This window comes from Garra rufa, chromosome 19 (genome assembly GCF_049309525.1).
Source record: "Garra rufa chromosome 19, GarRuf1.0, whole genome shotgun sequence".
NCBI classification, from domain to species: Eukaryota; Metazoa; Chordata; class Actinopteri; order Cypriniformes; family Cyprinidae; genus Garra; species Garra rufa.
This window is the reverse complement of record NC_133379.1, coordinates 20,425,563-20,449,312: the sequence shown is the minus strand read 5'-3', so window position 1 is coordinate 20,449,312 and position 23,750 is coordinate 20,425,563. Positions and strand designations below refer to the sequence as shown.

The 23,750-nt window shown below is 34.2% G+C and overlaps 1 protein-coding gene across 1 annotated transcript in view; it reads right to left on the bottom strand.

Moving 5' to 3' along the window:
* gria1b (glutamate receptor, ionotropic, AMPA 1b) overlaps positions 1–23,750 on the bottom strand; it is a 106,975-nt gene that overhangs the window by 35,001 nt on the left and 48,224 nt on the right. The window contains exons 4-10 of the mRNA XM_073825138.1: positions 15,480–15,664; positions 11,602–11,655; positions 8,949–9,107; positions 8,482–8,649; positions 4,995–5,099; positions 4,534–4,644; positions 765–971 (exon numbers count right to left, since the gene is read on the bottom strand). Of these exons, the coding sequence (XP_073681239.1) occupies positions 765–971; positions 4,534–4,644; positions 4,995–5,099; positions 8,482–8,649; positions 8,949–9,107; positions 11,602–11,655; positions 15,480–15,664 (989 nt within the window). The remainder of the gene's footprint in view (positions 1–764; positions 972–4,533; positions 4,645–4,994; positions 5,100–8,481; positions 8,650–8,948; positions 9,108–11,601; positions 11,656–15,479; positions 15,665–23,750) is intronic.

Sequence of the window (23,750 nt, the reverse complement as noted above, 5' to 3'; positions counted from 1 at the left end):
CAATTAAATTAAATCAATAAAATAAAATAATAAAATAAAAAGCTTTAAGCTAAAGTGACTGTTAATGTACACTAGAGATACATGAACTTAATATGCAGGTTTCAGTAAAATAAATTAAACTAAATTAAATTAAATTAAATTTTTTAAATTTAATTAAATTTAATACAATTATAAAATAAAAGCTTGAAGCTAAAGTGACTGTTAATGTACAATAGAGATACATGAACCTAAAATGCAGGTTTAGATAAAATTAAATTAAATTAAATTAAATTAAATTAAATTAAATAATAAAACAAAAGTAAAATAAAATGAATTTAATTTAATTTAATACAATTATAAAGTAAAAGCTTGAAGCTAAAGTGACTGTTAATGTACAATAGAGATACATGAACCTAAAATGGTTTCAATAAAATCAAATAAAATCAAAATCAAATAAAAAAATTATAAAATAATAAAATTAAATTCTAAAATTAAATTAAATTAAATAATAAAAATTAAATAAATAAAACAAAAGTAAAATAAAATGAATTAAAATAAAATAAAATAATAAAAATTAATTAAAATAAATAATAAAAATACATTAAATTATCAAATAAAATGTAATTAAATAATACAAAAAAAATACAAAAAAATAATAAAACAAAAGTACAATAAAATGAATTGAAATAAAATAAAAAATAAAATAAAGGCTGGAATAAATAAATTAATAAACAAACAAATCCTTACCACACAAAACTTAACATTCACAGATAACAGCTACTTACGCCATACACTAGTTCTCCAACCATCCCATTCCACATCATAGTCTCTGCGTCTCTGGCTCCATACTTTCCGTCCCCCACTAGTTCTAGCCTGTAGGAATAGCCCACGTGCTTGGCAATCTCTGCGGCCAGCTCCACGCAATAACCTTCGTATTTGTCATTACCCACTAACTGCTCGTGGTTCTTCTTCAGCATCACATATGGAGACTCCTAAGGATAAAGAACACAGTGCAGGTTAATTTAACATTTCTTGTTTTGCGTGGTAGCAAGGGCCAGATCAGTCTACTTGTTTGATTACTGTATGATTCAGAGCTGAAGAGGCTTGAAAGAAAGTCTTGCATCAGCGACATCAAATGTTTTCTGCATTTCCAGCATATTTCTCAGCTTATATATTATTGAAGAGTTGCATTTCAGCTCAGTTCTGTGCATCAACATCAACAGAAAAAAAAAACATCCAACAAAAACAAAACAAAACAAGAGAAGTACACTGAAATGTGTGTGTATGAGGAAACACAGGTGCATGGGTGTAATATTACAGTGCTGTAGTCTATTATAAAAGACAAATCAATACTACAGCTGTCTAACCACAGTCAAAGAAAAATCCTTAAGGGAATGAAGGTATTTCTTTTTGGAGTTCCTCTGAAATAAGATTAATAGCCACTCAAAACTCTGAGTCAGCCCACAAACTGTGCCCGTAATGAGCAGAACAGTAAACCCAGCAGGGTTCAAAAGATTCACACTACCTCTCACCTTCCTGAGAGGATGGTGATTCACCCCAGAGGAAGAGAACAAACTCCTCTGAGTGAAGGATCATGTGGTGACAATTTTTACAAATTTGCATCATTTTTTACCATGAAACAAGTTATATAACCCTCCAGGAGCACCAAAATATCATGGTGACATTAATAATGTTTTTTATGTCTTTGTTGTATGCTCTAGCAGGTTTGTGGCTACTAAAATGGTAGTGACTAAATCTGACTGAGCCACTCGGTACTTCAAATACACAAAACCAACATTAAAGAACTAATGGTAAAAAAAGCAAATAACCGTCTATATCAACAAGTGGCAGTAGTTTATATTTGTCATTCAAAAAAGGAAGCTAAAACTTGTATTGCGGATATACAAACTGTAAGCAAAGCAGGCTTGCTTACCATTTTGAATATGAATCATGCTGATTAGTTGGTCTGAACTTCCTACATTCCAGACAGCCATGTCGTTATTAAAATATTTGCATATTGGAATGCTCAGATGAAAAATGAGAACAGCCTCTGTGTTCATTATTGACTTGGTTGTTTGCATGGTTTCATTACTTTCGCTAGTCTTCTCGTGCACTGGTTCGCTAAGTTGAACAGCCAATCGGAGTCAACTGAGCTGACAGACATTCAGAGAGTGATTAAATGGATAGTTCATCTAAAAATGAAAATTCTGTAATTAATTTCTAAACCATAAAACATTTGTTAATCTTCAGAACACAAACAAAGATATTTTTAATGAAATCCAAGAGCTTTCTGACCCTGGATAGACAGCAAAGCAACTGACATGTTCAAGACCCAGAAAGGTAGTAAGGACATTGTTAAACTAGCCCATGTGACATCAGTGGCTCAACTGTAATTCTATGAAGCTGCAAGAATACTTTTTGTGTGCAAAGAAAACAAAAATAACGTCTTTTTTTATGATATCAGTGATATCAGTGGTTTAACCATAATGTTATGAAGAAACAAAAAACAGAGCTCCTTCTACAGCAGTGGTTCTCAATCCTGGTCCTGGGGGACCCCTGCTCTGCACATTTTGCATGTCTCTCTTATTTAACACACCTGATTGAGATCTTCAGCTTGTTAGTTCAGTTCATGGATCTCTCTCCTAATGAGCTGATCTCAATCAGGTGTGTTAAATAAGGGAGACATGCAAAATGTGCAGAGCAGGGGTCCCCCAGGACCAGGATTGAGAACCACTGTTCTACAGGAAACAAATGTAGGCGCCTATTATTTTTCTAACACTTTAACTTTTTAGTCATACTGTCACGTGGTTATGTCTCATCTTTTCTTGACTTTATCAGCAGTTTAATCCATCTTGTAGATGTCCTGGGAACTAAGTTTAACTTAAAAGTGGGAACTAAATATCTTTTCCACCTTGAAAACTATATACAGTCACAAAGAATTGCTTATTACACAGAATCTGTGCCAATATCATGGACCATAAGCATCACTTGGCCACTGAGTGTAGTCTGGGTTCCTTCTTAATGCATCCTATAAATGTTGCCATATGTCTTTCACAAATCTAGTTGGTTTTTCTTCATTAATGAAATGCAGTTTTATAGGAGGTGTTGAATTTTATCTTTAGCTCCTTTCATTCTTTATGATCATGTAGACAACAGGTTAAGTAAAAATATTAATATGCAACAGCGCATTAGTATGGCAAAATGATAACTGACCCCACTTGAACTAAGGCGCTAATGAATTTAGCATAATTTTAAAGCTAATAAAAGTAACAAAGCACAAAGCTTATCGATTATGCTGCGATTATTGGACGAAAAGTGCGCTTCAAATAATATAAAGTTCACACATTAACAGAACACAGCGTATAGAAGAAGCCATAGTAAGTGCCCATATTCACACAGCTGACAGTTTTACCTGTTATAGTTTGTTCAAGTTGTGCACGAAATAGACACTGCTATTCTGCACTTGGGGTTGCAAATGCGACAGTTTTAGTCGCAGTCTGAAGCCCTGAAAAAACTTTATTCAACAATTTCTTATCTTCCATGTCAGTCCTCGACACATGTTCACAAGAGTACCACGATGCATAAAGAAATTGTTGAATGAAGTCATTGTTTTGGTTTTCTTTTATGGTTGAATATATTAACAATGTACTTACTGCAGTTCTGGACCTTGAATGTGTCAGCTGCATTGCTGTATATGCAAGGTCAGAAAGCTCTCGGATTTCATCAAAAAATATCTCAATTTGTGTTCCAAAGATGAACAAAGGTCTTTCGCTTGGAATGACATGAGGGTGAGTAATTAATGACAGAATTTTCATTTTTGGGTGAACTATCCCTTTAAGTGTTCACTGTATATAAAGCTAAGGTGTAATTTTTTGATTTGAAAAAACGTTCTGTCCATTTTCAATATAATTGAAGCCCATTATATAGTTAAAAGAAAAGATAATAGAGACTACATAGCACATTGTCACATACAGTGCCTTGCAAAAGTATTCATTGAGGCTGTAAAGGTCCTTCAACTGTGTACTGAGTTAAGGGTATGAATACTTATGCAATGTACTTATTTTAGTGTTTTATTTTTAATAAATTTGTAAAATTTGTAAAATCTGGTTTTTGCTTTGTCATTATTATGGTGTATGGAGTGTAAATTGATGTGGAAATCAATTTAAAAAGTAATTTAAAGCAGTTTAACATAATGCTGCAACAAAACTAAATGTGAAAAAAATTAATACTTTTGCAAGGCACTGTATCTTGTAATGAGACTTTATATTTTACAACATTGATTCTATGTCTTACAATGTGACTTATAACTGCCATAAAAAATGCACAGACAGCTATAAGCTCATTATCTACACACACACACACACACACACACACACACACACACAAACGTAAAAATTTGCACACCATTTCATCTTCATGACACTGATGATTTGTAATTCACACTTAATGTGAAACATTGCCTGAACAGATGAACAGAAAAAGCTTTAAAAACAACAAAAACCACAACTATTGATGTACTATCTTTCCAACTCAAGTCAAGTACTGAAAACTCACCAAGATGGTGGTGACTACGTAGGTCCTGTTTTGCAGTCCAAACGTCTCATTGAGCATATTGGTGTAAGTAGCTGTGCTCACGTACTTCTCATGTTGGTTCCAGTAGCCCACCTGCAGGCAGAAGGGAGGAATATCACAGCAGTGCACAGGAATTTCAGAGCCACTATTTTTAGAATGTTAAATATTCATATTGACGGCTTAAGAGGAGCTGTAATCACTTGAAATGCATACGCGGCTCTTTAAGCCTGCCTGTGACTAACACTTAATTTTGCTTTCATCACAGCTAGTGCTGAAGTTTCAGGTGCAACCTCAGGTTAATCATTCCGAATCAAATTTATGTCAGGAGAATGTCAAGCATGATCTGTTTTCTAAAATTTCGAGTGAGAAGTCAGAATGTGAAGTCATTGGGATGGGCTGGTTAAGTCTGGACACTAAGCAGGGAAAAAAACGACTTGATTTACTTTCTTAGGTCCGTTTGGGCCAAATTCCATCACGCTGACTGTGAAGTTGGTCCGATGTCCTTTTTCATTAAACTGAACATGTCCTGTAAGCCCTTCAAACTGCACCTACAAAGAGAATTACACATAATCAGATTGTTAATCATTTAATCTTCATCACTCACATCGAACTTAACTAGGTGTGAAACCTGATTTACATTTTTTTACAGGAAGCCAAATGATACTTATGACTAGGGCTCCACGATTAATCAAAATAAAACTAAAATCAGTATAACTTACTGTGATTATCATAATGACTGTCATTTAATTAAATAAATATATGCACTGTGTCTTAAAGGTACAACAGCATTAAAAAACTAAACATACGAGGTTAAAGTACAAATAAATAACATTTTGAGAATAAAATCTAAATATTTTGAGAATAAAATCAAAATGTTTTTAAGAATGAAGTCGAATTTATGAGAATAAAATTATAGCAATTAAAGTTATAATACTTTGAGAATATAGTCTGCACATGCAAATGGCCCAGATTGGGAGCACCAGGAGAAGTTTCCAGGCCACCGGAATTTATTTGAATATATGTGGGATTATTAACAGAAATTATACCATGTGTTAAAACTCGCAGGGACAGTATGCTGGGAAATAATATTTCATGTCTTCGATTGCATTCATTAGGCCTATTTGTAGTGTGCCATCCACCCAATAATAGCAATAAGCTTTGTGCTTTTAGTACTTTTAATATCAAACAAAGTCTCAGCTTTCAAATTCTGTCATTTTTGTATTGAAAAACAAACAATGTGTCTTGCAATAATGTGTTTTTCATGCTCTTTAATGTGGCGGGACAGTTTGCTTTATTCATGCCATTTATGACGTTCGTTTACTTAAATTATATTGTTCTCTCTCTCGAAAATTCCGCAAAAAACCTCTGTGGCATCCAATCTTTCGTTCCTCATGTTTTTAATTAAAAACAACAATAAAATGTTCTAAACATATGTTAATAATAAGTTATTTTGTCTTTTCTGAGATATATAAGTGACTATTCACAAGCTGTTTTATTCATGGTATAATACAGTAAATGATTGGAAATAATATTTAACATCTTCCATTTATCATTTGTACCGCACCAGCCACCCAGTAATCGCAATAATTTTGTGCTTTCATGCTTTTAACATAACAAAGCTCAGTCAGTTTTATCACGAAATACAAATTATAAATGCGTTTTCCCTCTTTATTCTAAGTTTATAGCATGATACAAATGCGAAGGAGTGATGACAGTCCAGAAATAGAACAGAAATAGTTTAATTTAATGAAACAAATGTCCCATTGTAATCGGAAAGATGATTGACTCACATGCGGCTTAAACTAAGGCAAATACAGCGATCTGTCACGTCACATTAAAAAACACCAAAAACACATTATTGATTATGAAAACTAAGACTTTGAAATATCTTCCGGTACTCCCAATCCGGGCCATTTGCATGCGAAATAGGCTAGAATATATTCTCAAAATATTATAACTTTAATCTCATAATTGCAACAAATTAATCCTCGTAATTTTGTCTTTATTCTCAAAACATTTTAACTTTATTCTCAAAACACTCTGACTTTATTCTCATAATTTTGTGCCACTAAAACTCCATCGTATAAAGGGAAAAAAAATAAAAATCACCCCATGATTTGCTTAATATCAAGCCATTCTAGGTGTATATAACTTTCTTCTTTCAGACGAATACAATCAGAGTTATATTAAAAAAATGTTCCAAGCTTTATAATGGCAGTGAATGGCTGTTGAGATTTTGAAATCCAATAAAGTGCGCCCATTCATCATAAAAAGTGCTCAATGCCATTATAAAGAGCCAGGACACACTCCGATTCAGAAAGAAGAAAGTCATATACATCTAGGATGGCTTGAGGGTGAGTAAATCATGTTTTTTTTTACATTTTGGGTAAACTATCTATTTAAGTGCGGCACTGTGTTCCTTTACACACAAGCAGCTTATGATCCTGTGTTCAGTGTCTCAAAGCGACAATAAATGCTCTTCCACATGAATTCATCTTTGCATTAGAGCTACTCATAACATGAATTAGGGAACACAACATGTGCCAAACCTATAATGAGAAGTGCTTATAAACCAGCTGTTGTCAACAGAGAGAAGCTTAACGGCCTCCTTGCGCCAAAATAAAAGCTTGATGGTTTAATGTTATAAAATAAAGAAATCAAGAAATGTTATATTTTTTAAATTTATTTTTAATATAATTTTTTTATGTTTATTTTGTAATGAGTTTATTTAGTAATTTATATATTTTTATATACCAATTTTTTATATAATGTTTGTGTATATTTACATATATACTATACTATAATATTGAGCACAAACCTGGAGCTTTAAAAAAAACAAAAGCTAATTGAAAGGGATAGTTTACCCAAAAAAATAAATAAAATGTTTGTCTGCTTACCCCCAGGGCATCCAAGATGACTTTGTTTCTTCAGTAGAACACAAACAAAGATTTTTAACTCAAACCGTTGCAGTCTGTCAGTCATATAATGGCAGTCAATGGTTATCAAATCTTTAAGAGTAAAAAAAATGCAGACAAAACCAAATTAAACCCTGCAGCTTGTGACGATACGTTGAGGTCTTAAGACGCCGGCTGTTGTGCACATGCTCCATACAGTTGAACGTTCCGGTGGATCATAGGTAAATAATGATATAAATACTGTTTAGTTTCTTGCACAGACCGATCGTTATGTGTATTAAGACCTCAAAGTATCGTCACAAATCGCAGGGTTTTATTTGTTTTTGTCTGTGTATGTTTTTTTTTCACTTTTAAAGATTTGGTAACCATTGACTGCCATTATTTGACTGACAGACTGCAACGGTTTGAGTGAAAAATCTTCGTGTTCTACTGAAGAAACAAAGTCACCTACATCTTGGATGCCCTGGGGGTAAGCAGATAAACATCACATTTTCATTTTTGGGTGAACTATCCCTTTAAAAAGTTTAGGCAATTAGCCTTTTTCTTTCAATTGTACAGCCATAACTGTGCATTAAAAACTGCCATTTTTAAAAGCTAAAAAAAGCCAGTTCTGGGAGGTAAAACTGGCTCTGCACCAGCCACTGAAAACCTTTTGGTCTTGAATCAGAAACTCAAACTCAAATAAACGTAATAAAAAAAAAAGTAAAAATTAAAATAAGAATTTACGAAGCCCACTCAATTGATCAGCATTATGTTAATATGTATGCAGCGCTGCACAGTGGCTGTTTTCTGTTTGTCTAAAATGAATGTATTTACAATCAACATCTATATATGATTGCTAAGAATTTCATCAGATAGTGGATGAAACAAAAGCAGTCTTTGATTGCATAAAGAGGCTGAATCAAATTACTTTGTTGGTTAAGATGACCCTGATGTGCTGATGTTTGTTTGTGGGCAGGCTATATAGTAACAGTATAGTAACTTCCAAGTCAGTAAACCAGCACTCTTTTGTTACCTGCTGTAGGGCTCTCTGAATGTCGATGCCCTGGCCCCAGGGTGCGGGAGGGTTAGCCAGACACTCTCCTGCATTCCCCCTGCGAGAAATATCAATGCGCTGCTTCCTCAGGTTCTGGAAAGCAGTGGCCATGACAGTCACCCCGTCATATGTGAGCGCTCCAGTGTACTGAGACACGTCCCAAATGAAAAGCAAGGGGAAAAGGACAAAAGAATTCATTCACAACCTTTGGATTTCACTTGCTGGCTGAAAAGACCAGCATAGTGGGTCACCAGCAAACATTGATGTCTTTCTTAACTAGTTTAAGTAGCTAAGATTTAATCCATTCACCATCTTCACCTCTCAAATGCATTAACCAAGCAAGATCAAAATGGAAATTCAAGGTATTTTCAGAAGGGCATACACCTTTTTAAGTTCATCGTGAGAGTTTTTAAAATCATATTTTTATGGCTAAGACCTTGCTTTACCTTGAGCCTCCTTTTGGGACTCTTCAAGTCTTTACTGTCAAACTCCAGCCAGTCTTGTATTGTCCTGCTGACAGTAGGGTTTGTGTAGTTCATGAGCTGGAAGCCTGTCACATTGGCACCTCCTTTCTTGAATTCTGTGAGATTAAGATCCAGAAATCCCTGAAGGCAAACACACCAAAATCTTCATTTATTTATACATCCTTCAATCCTGCTTTGATGCACAGACCAACTTTTAACATAGCAAGTTTTAGGACTTTATGTACTCTAATGCAAAAAGAATAAGCAATCATTTTTAATATTAGAATTGTGTTAGGGAATGTTTTTAGGGTAATAAAATGAGATTAAAAATCTATTACACTTTCTATTGCAGCAATAAATTAAATTTAAGAAAAAATAGTATTCAGTTCTGTGTCAAACAGAACACAATATAAACCCATAATTAAAGTCAGAATACTTTTTAGATCTAATTACATCTTCTTAGACTAGATTTTAGAAAATACCCATTAGAAAAGGCTTTATGGCCCACTTATGGCATTATATCAGTATAATGTGGTGACATACACAGATATGCATGCTGGGTAAATATCACAGGATCTGTTTGATAACAGCTAATTGTATCTGTGTTTATGTGTATGTTTGCTGATCTGGGTGACCGACCCATGCGGCGATGAAACCCCAGGGGACTCTATAATGCAAAGTGTTGCATCCTTGCTGCTTTCATCATAATTGGTTATGGGATGACATCTTTTTTCATCATCGCTGAATTGGATTATGTGCATCGAAAAAAGAGTGTTGTTTGGAGGATTTTCTTTTCTTCACATCACAGAACCCAATTATATACTTACAATGTGTCCTGTGAAGTCACAGTTCAGTGATGTATTGCAGTTTCTTTAGTCGGGCAATTACATCTTCTGAACAACTATATTTTTGTAATATTAAGATATTAAAACCATTATGTTTTCTGAGCAACTATTACTCCACTGAACTCCTTAATGCATTGGCAGCCCTAAAATATTAAAATCATCCTGAACAATTTAAACTACTAGAAAATAAATAATATAAAATAAAATAAAACATTCAAACCTAGCAAAGACAATCTAGGAAATATCTGAAAAGTAAAATAAAATAATAAATAAAAATGTTGAATGTATTTAAAATTTTAAAATAAAAATGTAGAATAAATAAAATAAAAAATATAAATAATTTCATTTCATTTATTTAATTTTTAAGAGAGCCAATGAAAGTAAAATAAAATAATAAAAAAATATATTTAAAAATATATATATTAATAAATAATTTTAAACGACCACATACAACCTAGGAAAGATCTTAAAAGTATCGTCATGGAGTGAAAATTAAATAATAATAAAAAAAACAGAACAAAAATAAATAAAAATAAATAAATAAATATTTAAATCAATAAAACTTTAAATACAAAAAATATTAATAATACATGCTAAACTACCATAGACAATCTAGGAAAGATCTGAAAAGTATGGTCATAAAGTGAAAATGAAATAATAATTAAAAATAAAATAAACAGAATTTATTTAAAATTTAAAAATAAAATTTTAGAATTTGTTTTAAATTTTAAAATAAAATTTTTGAATTTGATTTAAATTTTAAAATAAAATTGTTGAATATTTTTAAAAAACAGAATCAAAATAAATAAAAATAAATGAATATTTAAATGAATAAAATTTAAAATAAAAAATATTAATAAATCATGCTAATACTACCATAGACAATCTATGAAAGATCTAAAAAGTATGATCATACCGTTAAAGACGAAAAAAATCTAAAATAAACATATTAAAAAATTAATTTGATTCAAAATCATATCTAAACATAAATATACAATGCTTCTTGTGTCAGTCTATAAGCGCTGTATCATTAGTAAATTTTATTTTATTAGTATATTAAATAAAATAAAATAATTAATAAAAATATATTAACAATACATTCTAAACTAGGAAAGATTTTAAGAAAGTATGGTCACAGAATAAAAATAAAATATATATTTTTTTAAATTAAAACGTTTTAAAAATGTATTAAATTTAAAAATCGTATCTAAAGATAAATTTACAAAGCTTCTTGTGTCAGTCTATTAGTGCTGTATTATTAGTATGTTTCCTGAGCATAGGAAGAAAATAAAAAAAGGAAGCCAATAAAGAATAAAATTAAGTTAAATTAAATTAAATTGTAAAAAGATTAATTTAATTAAATAAAAAGTGCCATATCATTCACCCATTAGTCCTAACTGATTTGCTGAAAGGTGGACATATTATAATGGATGCTACACCCCTGCCACACACTCCTACTCACAAGGATGCAAAAAGAAAAGGCATCTAATGCCTTCTAGAAAGGGAACAAATGCTAATTCTGTCAGCTCAGAGGGTAATCTGCAATCTGTCTGCATTGTGTGCCGCATTTAAAAGCATGCACATTCCCCAGTCTCCCCAGTCACACTGAAAAAAGGGAGAAAAAGTAGCCATGCAATGTAAAACACCACCATCAATTTGTCTGAGCGTTCCCTTGCGATTCCAGTCAATGTTCAAGAGGTTAACTGACAATACATCTTAAGTAGCCTTAAGGCTCATAGTTCATTCATGCAGACCAAAGAGGGCTGAAGGATACAGGATGCTCCACTTACCAGGTTTGCTAGTATGTAATGGTAGTTCTTCATGTTCTTTTTTTGCGCCGCAATCTGAAAGACAAACGCAACACACGTGAGAGCATAAAAGCACAACCCCCTCTCTCTCTCTCTCTCTCTCTCTCTCTCTCTCTCTCTCTCTCTCTCTCTTGCCGTCAGCTAATGGCAGGCCTCTTTCATTCGACGCCAATTAAAGTATAATTTTTAGCCTGGCTCTCTAAATAGCAATGAATAGGTCCCATCATTCAGGACTTAATTGCACACCCTCCCAAGCTCAGTAAGTGTGGAATATCTGTGATCAGAAGGGGCAGTCGGAACTGCACGAAATGGAAGGGAGGAAAGAAGGATTTGGCATCTGTCACCATAGGAAGTCCAATTATAGGACTTAATGACTACATGTGCATGAAGACCGCAAGAACACCTGTGAACGGCAGCAAGCCTCTGGAAGCACACCGCCAGGGTTAATTGTATCGGATGCTGATTTCTGATCATTGGGTTTGGCAGTGGTTTCTTTGTGATCTCGTCTGGATGGTGAATAGTGAGAAAGGTAATTGCCTTGGTGTGCCTGAAGGAGGAATTCATTGTTTCTCAAATCATTTCTGGGAAAGACATGACATAATTTTAAAGTGTACTGAACAATTATCTGCTATCCAAGAAGACAGGTAATGTTCCATTGTGAAGTCAATAGAAAATTTCTAAAAATCAAGTCAGATGTCCCAGAACAACTTATTTAGTGTCTTATTTACACTGTGAATTATGAAACCAAAATAAAGGACTTTTGACAACTACAACTAGAAATGAATTGGAAACTTGGAATTGTTTACCAGGGGCATTTTTTACATTTGTGAGGGCAATTTTTATAATCACCTTATTATAAAAAGTCATATGTTGTCTTTAATGTCACATACTTAAAGGAGAAGTCCGTTGTGATATTGACCTAAAGCAGGGTTCCTCAAATCTTACCCTGGAGGTCCAATGCGCTGCAGAGTTTAGCTCCAACCCTGATGAAACTCACCTACTTGTGATTCTCTAATGATCCTGAAGACCTTGATTAGCATTCTCAGGTGTGTTTGATTAGGGTTAGAGCTAAACTCTGCAGTGCATTGGACCTCCAGGGTAAGATTTGAGGATCCCTGACCTAAAGTGTAATGAATCATGATACCGAGTGTGAACTTACCTTTCATAGCTCATCTCGGCTTGTCCCCTGCACTCCGAAATCTGGCCCAAGTTAGCCGATGCTAACAACAGGTTGTCTTTGAGTGTGCATCGTGCATCGGACCAGCCATGTAAATAAATCACTGTTTTACACCATTTACGAGGCACAAAGTAGCTCCACACTTCATTGGTAGACTTCCAAGGGCCCTGACATTTAAAACAGGACATTGAGAACTTTGAAAAAGCACTGGTAGTTTATTTACAAGAAGATTTATACAGACAATCCCTTCAGGAAATTTACCGTTCGCCGCCATCTTGAATTTAGTCACGATAAGTCGAGTGACGAGCAGGAAGGAAGCTACAACCTGATAAGTCAAGTGAATACTCGCATTACTTTTGGACTGGAGTTAATGCAGACAGTTGGCAATTACAAGGATGTCGGACGATGAAGCTACTGAGTTTTAGGAAGTAGTAGTTTAGTTTCCTTCCTGCTTCCTGAAGGGATTGTCTGTATAAATCTTCTTGTAAATAAACTACCAGTGCTTTTTCAAAGTTCTCAATGTCTCGTTTTAAATGTTAGGGCCCTTGGAAGTCTACCAATGATGTGTGGAGCTACTTTGTGCCTTGTAAATGGTGTAAAACAGTGATTTATTTACATGGCTAGGCCGATGCCCGATGCACCCTCAACGACAACCTGTTGTTAGCATCGGCTAACTAGGGCCAGATTTCGTAGTGCAGGGGACAAGCCGAGATGAGCTATGAAAGGTAAGTTCACACTCGGTATAATGATTCATTACACTTTAGGTCAATATCACACCGGACTTCTCCTTTAAATTTACCCAATTACTTCAATCATTATTTTAAACTGTTGTCAATAGCAATAGACTGTTTAAAATTGTATCTAAATTATACATGTAAAAAAACTGAAGCTCATACTTTATATTGTAATAATGATTAGTAATCTTGATATAGAAACAATGTAAAATATTTTTTCATTTGGGAAACGTCACATTCTTGCTTAATAGACAAATATGTCAGTCCTTGATGTTAGCAGAGTCTACACTCTTAAAAATAAAGGTGTTTTAAAAGATTCTTCACAGCGATGCCATAGAACAACCATTTTTGGTTCCACAAAGAACCATTCAGTCAAACCATCTCTTTCTTACATTTTTAAAATCTGAAGAACCTTCTTTCCCCACAAAGAACCTTTTGTGAAACAGAAAGGTTCTTCAGATGTTAAAGGTTCTTTATGGAGCCATTTAGACAAAAATGGTTCTTCTATGGCATCGTGAAGCACCTTTATTTTTAAGAGTGTAGCCGAGTGCAAAAACTCACGTTATAATTACTGAAGCTATGACTGAATCTTTTATTTACATCGTATCTGCACTGTGTTGTTCATGATGAGGGAATTCACAAGTGTGCGCAATCATCAACAGCTCCAGTGTTTCAGCGCTGACTAATCTAAGTGCTTCTGATCGGCCAATGCATTCCTTTGTTCAACAGAAATGCGTTTGATTGGTTATTAGGCTCAACGCTGCACAAAACAGCAAGTAAAAGCAATCTGATGCAGTGTGAGCAAATCTAAATATGATTCTACGAATTTACACTTTTTATTCATTTTCACATTTCATTTTAATCGCGACAGCCGTAATATTAATTTGTTCAGGGGCATTTTTGCCTCTTTTTCTTGAATTTATTTATATACCACAACCCCTCATTAATTCCGACCATGGAATAAATGAATGAAGGAATACATTTGTGTTGTACTAAAAAAACATTTTCTGTGTGTGTTAAGACTGTATTTTTTTAATGTTAAAATAAATTAAGTGTTTTGCAACAGTACTAATTGTTAAGACCAAATTTTATTTCACAGACAGCCAAGTTTCCAGTTCAAATTTGCCAGTTGCTTATGATTACTTAATAAGTAATTGGTATTATTTTAGTGAAAATAGCTGGGAATGATTTCAATTTGTATGTTGGTTTTGAATTTATAGACTTGAAAAATGTAAATGTTACCCTGGACCAAAAAACAGTCACGAGGGTCAAATGTTTTGCTGATAAATAAGCTTTGCATTGATGTATGGTTTGTTAGGATAGGACAATATTTGGCCGAGATACAACTATTTTGAAAATCTGGAATCCGAGGGTGCAAAAAAATCAAAATATTGAAAAAATCGCCTTTAAAGTTGTCCAAATGATGATGATGAACTAAGACAAATTGGCGTTCTACGCCAGAACAACAGCATCACATGCATACGTTGTGGTACTCTCATGAACATCCAGTAAAGACTGAAAGTCGTTATTTTTATTTTCTTTGCGCACAAAACGTGTTCTCGTAGCTTCATAAAATTAAGGTTGAACCACTGATGTCACATGGAGTATTTTAATAATGTCCTTACTACCTTTCTGGGACTTGAACTTGTCGGTTGCGCTGCTGTCTATTCAGAGTCAATAATCTCTAGGATTTCATCAAATATCTCGACATAATTTGTGTTCTGAAGACGAATGAAGGTCTTACAGGTTTGGTACGACATGAGAGAGAGAGCAGTTAATGACAGAATTTTCATTTTTGGGTGAACTATCCCTGGGTGAAATACTTTGTTTGGGCCAAACTATCTGGTTATGGGTTAGAGGTTTTACACAGTAAATTACACGCACTATATACATGATATAAAAAATTAAACATGTTCTTAATCATAAGTAACGTATGATTGAGCATTTACCAAGTTTAAGATGGAGCTGAGTCTCTCTAGCTCACAGTCCAGTATGATCCTGTACTCCTTCTTATTATCCAGATCTTGGATGGCTTTCAAGAACGCCGCCTCTGTCAGGGTGTCAAAATTTATGGATGTCACCTGCCAGGTCTTCTCAGCAGCAGTGTCCAAGATCTTTTGCAGCACTGTCAGACCTTCAAAAACAAAACAAAAAAGAAAAAGTCCCAGTAAGAAGTCTCATATGGTTAGAATTGAATATTCATAACAGGCAGCTGCTTGCATGGATACACATTTGTTTCAGGACAATATGTTGAAGCATCTGTACCTCTTCAAAACATCAGTATTTTAAGACCGTGATGCAACTCTGTGAATATCACTTTAGTACTGTAACATCCTGGGAAGTAAAGTCTTGATTTGGAAAAAACCCACACGCTCCGTTGAGTCACATACTCCTGAGGAGAAGCTCTGTTTCCACATTCAGCAGGGGGTCTCTGCTGTTCTGCTCCAGCTCTGATCAACATCTGCTTTCATATCACTTAGAATATCCTGCTTAGAATTATAGACAGCTACACTGAACTTCAAATGTTTCTCTTTTCTTCCGTTAAGGGAAAATTCTGTTTTTTTTTTTTTTTTTTTTTGTAAGTTGAGACGTGTTTGAAGTTGTTTAGTCTGGACACATTTTAGAAAAACCTTAAGCAATCATGGTTAAATTAAAAATATTTGGATATGCAACATTTAATTTTTCACTAAACAGCGCTCTTTCATTACTTCTAGCTTGCTTACGTCTGATTCTCAGCATCACTTCCTCCGGTGCTTATTATCTTTTCAAAGAAAACAGAACCTCACGTTGAGGAACTGCCTTTTGTAATCCGGTAGATCAAAAGCGACTACCAGCAGTTCTATGAACTGTACAGCTATGCTTTTCTTAGAGGAAATTAAATAACGTGATATTAATGGACATCGCTCTGCCGAGAGCCAGCATTTGGAAAGCTTGCTGTGAATTTCATTAGAACTGAACAACCTGTTTTATTGGACATCTCATGCCATGCATGTATGACTAAGCACGCATCGCTTCAGATTATTTGACTTTTTCTGGTTCCCTGCATGTGGTTTGCTCATGTGATGGCTTCTTGCATATGGAGAGACATTAATAAAAGGAAGAACGGCTGATTGTTCTTCAAACAGGAACTATCTGCCGACACTGACAGCTTGTTTCCTGTGTAGCAGACGCACTTATATAATTAGTTTAATGAAAATGATTCACTCCTCAGTAGCATCTGTATTTTTAAGGTGAGTGATTTCCTAGCCTCCTAAGATCTATTGACTATAAATTGAACGGAATTAAGCAAATTCCTTCATTTAGTGGACTGTTACCTGGGTCAGTGATGAATAAAAGTCTTCCATTTAGAGAAAAGTAAAAACGTGTCAAGTTTTTGCATTCACGTTGGTTTTTATGGTTTTGTTAAACATACCATTTTCAACAAAGTTTACATTTTTATGGCAAAAGCATCAAGTAAAAAGTAAATAATACTTGATTGAATGATTACTTAAGCTCTTAACTGTCACTCCCATTTTTGAACAGAGATGTGAAAATGAAGAATTCAAACTTAAATATTTATAATTTTTTATACATTTTTATAATTCATGATTGAAAACATTTTGCAATATGATTTTGATGTACGTTTTCCATGTTAATGCAATGTCTGATTTTAAAATGGTTTTCAAAGGATGATTTTTGAGATTTTAAGTTTTCAAGTGATATATCATTTCTTATGATTTCTAAAGTGTGATGGGGAAAAAGGCAACGAGGAAGTCTGTTTGTGACAAAGGTCAGAACTTCTGTTATGAAGTAGATTTTTGAGGTGCACTCTTGTCATAAATTAATCTATTATTTTTCCTACATAATTTGTAACAAAAAAATTTAAAATATCAATTTAGGAGCCTTAGACCTTTCCAACAATATATAGTTTGTCATGATTCGATTAGAATTTATTTATAAAATGGTGAAGTAAACTTGGGTGTCCCACAGAGTGCACGTTGACAGTAAAGAAAAAATATTTGTATAAATAAACTGTTTAAATAAAAGTTTAATACATATCTTCAAGATACATATCACCACATGGCTTATATTCAAAATATTTAAATACCTCTTTTTATTAAACAGTATTTCATTTTTTTTTTCAAACTACTTAAAGAATTTCATCAATTCAATGAGGATTTTTTTGTTACTTAAAAATATCAAAACTATTTGTAATTCAGAAATTAAAAACAGCATTATTAAAAAATATTAATGATAATAATGCTTAAACATATATATTTTTTTAAATGGCATGCATTACAAAATATCAGCTTTTTCAGAATGAGGACACCAAATGCAAAATTCACTTTTAAATGGTGTTTGCTTGTAATTGTGTCTTAGCAGTGTGTGGACACAACCACTCTACAATGATAAAAATCCATTCACTCCTTTTTTATACTCCCAAAAAACCTAAACAGTCTCAATAATCAAGCCGTTTTGATTTTATGAGCAGTATGACGTCATAGAGCTCAGGCCCCGCCCACGACTGCTGATGCAGGTGTTTTGAATTTGGATGTAAAAGTGAACATCAGAATTTAAATTTTCAACCGATATCAGAGCCACTTAGGACGCAGTGGATTAGTTTTGTTTTTGATGGAACGCACCACCAAATACACAAAAAATGAAAAAGGGGGCGGGGTGAGCAGTAGCTCATTATCATTTAAAGAGCCATGCACTGAAACGGGTCACTGTGAGCAGCGCTGTTTCTGACAAGGTAAAAAGGGTGCCGTTTACATGACCATTGAGGTAATAATGTCATGAACTCTAAAGAATCATACGAACTTGGAAAATGGGCATCTGATGTCCCATTTATATATTTCATTGTCCAGTGTCTTTAAATGTACCTCTACTAATAACAACAAATAGAAAACACAATGTCACTACATGCACTGCAGTGTTAAATCAAACTATTTCAGCATTTTAAGCAGTCATCAGTAATACAAATGCTGATTAAAAGTGCTACGCTGTGTTTAAAAGAGATCTGGGTGGTCATGCAGCACTTACCGACTTCAAAAGACAGTCATGCTGACTGAATTAGGTAAGTTCACTGTCAGGCTTTACCTAGACGAACAGGATCAAAGCCTGTGCAGTTTTAAAAACCAAATTATGACGCTTTTATACAACGATCAGCATTAGGTTGTGCTGGGCTACGATAAGCTTACTGGTCAATATTAAGGACGGATTCTGCAGGCAGCAGAATTTTTAACTTCAAAGACATCAAATCTCCAATTCAACCAGAGGCAAGTGCCTTCAAAGCAAAAGCGAGATCAATACTGACACCTATAATCACACACACATCAGTGTTTGCGAGCAGCACAAATGTACAAAAACACAAACCACCAACCTCGTAATAAAGCCTGACTACGGATTCTGTGGAAAATTAGGCCATGCAAAGTTCAGCAAGTAAGATGTTTGAGCATACAAACTAGCTGGCACATTTAAATAGGTCAGGAAAGCGACATAAACTCAAAGAAATAAATCAGAGACAACATTAATAAGCCAATTTATGTATTTAAATGAATTTGCATTTGTTGTGAATGCTCGGGTGCACTTTCAGTCATGGATTTGGCTCATAATTGGTGCTGTCATCACAGTTGCTCGTACATTACGGCCCAGTCTCCTAGAAGGAAGCTTGGTGTTAGAAAAACATGATTCGTTTTGCTTCACTGTCAAAATATGTATCAAAATTTGTCTATTTTTCTTAACGCAATGTCTATTGAGAAGCTCTTGTGTGATTTTTTTTTCCAAAAGAGGCAAAAATGTTTTTGCTTTTGGCAGAGATTCAACTATATCTAGAGATGAGCAGATAGAAACATTACAAATATAGACACTGATCTTGGCCCACTGCATACTATTAGCATAATACGTTAACAATGCATATAATTAACTAAAAACAAGAGTACAATCTAGTGTAAAAAGAGACTCCTGGGTTCGGTTGTCCACATAAATACTGCTTTCTGCGGGATATTCATTGAAACTTTTGTCACTAGGATGACATTTTGTATAATTCTACATGATTTGGTTACTACCTAGATTTTATTCTTCAATGCTGTCATTTGAGAGGTTTTCATTTCACATATCCCTGTAAAATAACAGATTAAAAGGAGATTTGCTAATTATAGAATGACTAGTTGGATTATTATGCAACGGAAGACAGAATTAGGTTTGTCATTGAAAGAACAGTGAGACAGCCAATGCATTCACTGGCATTCATTAAAAGACTGTGTCAGATTGCCTTTCGAAACGCCTCTACAGCCTTGGCCACACCAACGCTCTACCCTCTCCTGACGCCTGCGTCTCGGCAGCTGTGAAATTGTCTCGTGCCACAGAGCAAACCAGCTTTATCTCCCACCGAGCAGCACTACCCGCAGATAAGACGGAGGGAGAGACGGACGGTGCGTTCTGTCCGTATCCCGCTAGTGCTGCCTAGCACGACTGCGCCGTTGGTGATAAGGCAGGAAAAGGAAAGCAGATGAGTGTAGGGATTGTCTTGGAAGGGCAGAATTGGCTTGCTATCACCTGCTCTTGCTGTGCTTCTCCAAATATCTCACGCACGGGAACAAATTGAATTTCCGTCCGTCTCCTTTAGAGTCCAACGCGTTGTGTTTTCCTCGCTTTCTTCAACAAAGCCGGCTGTGTGTTTACAGGCCCTAACTCTATTATCTGGGTCTTTGAGGAGATAGCGCACATGTGCCCGGCTCATCATGCTTCAGCTCGGTAAACATCTGTGTGAGTTGGCAAGGACAGATTCGGGGGGTTGAGATCACTAAACTGCTGCAAGCTCCACAGATGATGCTCGACCCATCTGCAATGGCTTTGAGATGGCATCTCTGAACACCTGATAAATGACGCAGTAAACATTTTAGTGGGAGGCCAGGTTAGTGTAGCAGTGGAGTAGTGTGGCATGGTAGTAGAGAGAACCACAACACTTTGCCTCAAACAGTTTTTTGCACATGTTGAAAATATCCATTAGGGATAGAACTGTTCTAAAAGTTGGACAATTTTTAACATGACACGTTGTCTTAATATAAAAATGCAGCATGGTAATTACAGCACCACTGTAAAAAAAATAAAAAAAAAATAAATAAATTAAATAATAACAATTTAGTTGAACATGTCAACCTAAATAATTGGAAAAAATCTCACGGCGTAAGATGCTGAAAAACATTGATGCACATGCAGTAGATAAAGACGTCCATCTGATTGACATTGACATTGCAAAATATGACAGAATTGGAAATAGGGAATAACAGCAAGGCAAGGCAAGGCAAGTTTATTTATATAGCACATTTCATACACAATGGTAATTCAAAGTGCTGTACATAAAAGGAATTAAAATCATAATAGCATAAAAATCATACAAATATATAATAATCACAACAATAAAAACAAAATTTAAGAACATTTAAGATGATTTAAAAAAAAGATTTAAAATTAATTAATACAGTAAAATGATTATACATAAAATAATGCAATCTGTTCGGACGTAGCACAGTGCTCATTCAATAAATGCACAAGTGAACAGATGAGTTTTGAGTCTGCATTTAAATGTGGCTAATGTATTAGCACATCTGATCTCTTTTGGAAGCTGATTCCAACTGCGGGCGGCGTAATAGCTAAAAGCGGATTCACCTTGTTTTGTGTGAACCCTTGATATTACTAACTGACTCAATCCTAGTGATCTGAGTTGTCTGTTAGGTTTATATTCAGTGAGCATATCTGCAATGTATGTAGGTCCTAGGCCATTGAGTGCTTTATCAACAAGTAAAAGTACTTTAAAATCTATCCTAAACATAACTGGAACAAGACAATAATTATTAACATTATGGCTAATAACCAATAAATAGCCAATAATAATATTCTGTACCATTTTGTCTGAATAAACTAGAAATAAATCAATTAAAAATAAAGTCAGTCAACTTATAACATTATAATGTACAGTATGAAAATTGCATATTTACAGATGACGCTAGCCCACCTGCAACGAGATTTGAAGCATTTCTAAATATTGGACAATTTTTAACATGACACGTTGCCTTAATATAAAAATGCTGCATGGTAATCACAGCATCGCTGTAAAAAAATAAAAACAATAAAATAAAAATCTAGTTGATCATGTCAACCTAAATATTCTGGGAAAAAACTCATTGCGTAAAATGCTGAAAAACACTGATGAGCATGATATTAAAAAGCCAATAATTATTTTTTGTTAAGGCGAATAATCAATAAATGTCCGATATTGAAATCCTATACTATTTTGTCTAAATAAATTAGAAATAAATCACTAAAATCTAAAATATTTATAGATGATTCTAATCCCACCTGCAACAGGATTTAGGTAGGACTATTTTTAACTTGACACGTTGCCTTAATATAAAACTGCAGCATGATAATTACAGCATCGCTGTAAAAATTAAAATAATGAAAATCTAGTTGAACATGTCAACCTAAATAATCAATAAATGATCGACTGAAGTTATGGTTGCTTGCTCTTCATCACGTTATGTTATGAACACGCTAAGGACAGTTGGACATTGCGGTGGATCAGAGGTAAAAAATTATATAAATACTGTTCAGTTTCTTGCACAGACCGACTGTTTCGTGTGTTAAGACCTCAATGTATCGTCACAAACCGCAGGGTTTAATTCGGTTTTGTCTGTGTATGTTTTTTTGACTCTCAAAGCCGTGGGCCCACTGACTGCTATTATATGGCTGACAGACTGCAACGGTTTGAGTTAAAAATCTTTGTTTGTGTTCTACATAAGAAACAAAGTCACCTACATCTTGGATGCCCTGAGATAAAGCAGATAAACATCAAATATTCATTCTTGGGTGAACTATCCCTTTAAAATTCTCGATGATAAGCCAAAAATTATTTATGTTGAGGCGAATAACCAATAAATGGCCAGTATAAAAATTCTATTCTATTTTATCTAAATAAATTAGGAATAAAAACACTAAAAATTAAAATCTGTGAATTTAGGCATTACAACATTATAATGTACAGTATGAAAATTGCATATTTACAGATGATGCTCATCCCATCTGCAAGTGAATTTGGAATATTTATAATATTTGATATAAATATGTAGCACAAAATGCACCACTGCAGTAAAAAACAAATAAATAAAATCTAGATGTCAAATCTAAATGATTAAAAAAAGATTCTAAAAAAGAGCAGTGGACAAAGACTGATGGATATGGATATCAAAATTATGACAGAAATAGTAATGTCCAGTATAGACATTTCAGTCAATAACAATAAGCCAATAATTATTTATGTTATCACAAAAACCATTAAATGGATGGTATTAAAATTTCTATACTATTTTGTCTAAATAAATTAGAAATAAATCACTAAAAACTAAATCAGTTGTTTATGCATTAGAAGTAAATTTAGGTATTAAAACATTATAAAATACAGTATGGATATTAATTTTTATATTACACTTAACAGTGATAATAAATTAACTTGCAGTGAGCATTAGATGATAGCCAACATAACCCAAATGTGAAAATTGGGAAATAAGCATGCACACTTAAATTTAAAATGTCTAATATCGACCACTAACTGATATGTTACGATACACTGTGCATATAATGAATCAGCATATATAATTTGATTAAAACAAAAAAAACATAAAACATTCTCTCAGATTTGGTGTCAGCACAGACTAAGGATAGTTATAATTACATCTGCGATGTTCTTGCTTTACCTGTGAGCTTTGGGTTTAATGTGCTACATGACATGACATAAACATTTCACACACGCACACACACACACATGTTGGGTTTACATGTTTTATGGGGACATTCCATAGGCGTAATGGTTTTTATACTGTACAAACCGTATTTTCTATCGCCCTACACCAACCCTACACCTAAACCTAGCCCTCACAGGAGATTGTGCACACTTTTACTTCATCAAAAAAACTCATTGTGCATGATTTATAAGCCTGTTTCCTCATGGGGACCTGAGAAATGTCCCCACAAGGTCAAAATTTACTGGTATTCCTATCCTTGTGGGGACATTTGGTCCCCACAACGTGATGAATACCAGCACACACACACACACACACACACACACACACACACACACACACACACACACACACATGCACACACAGGAGTTACTTAAAAGGTTTAAAATAACCTAGAGACTGAGTATTCTTGTATCCAGGCAACAGCGAGCAGTGGTTCTA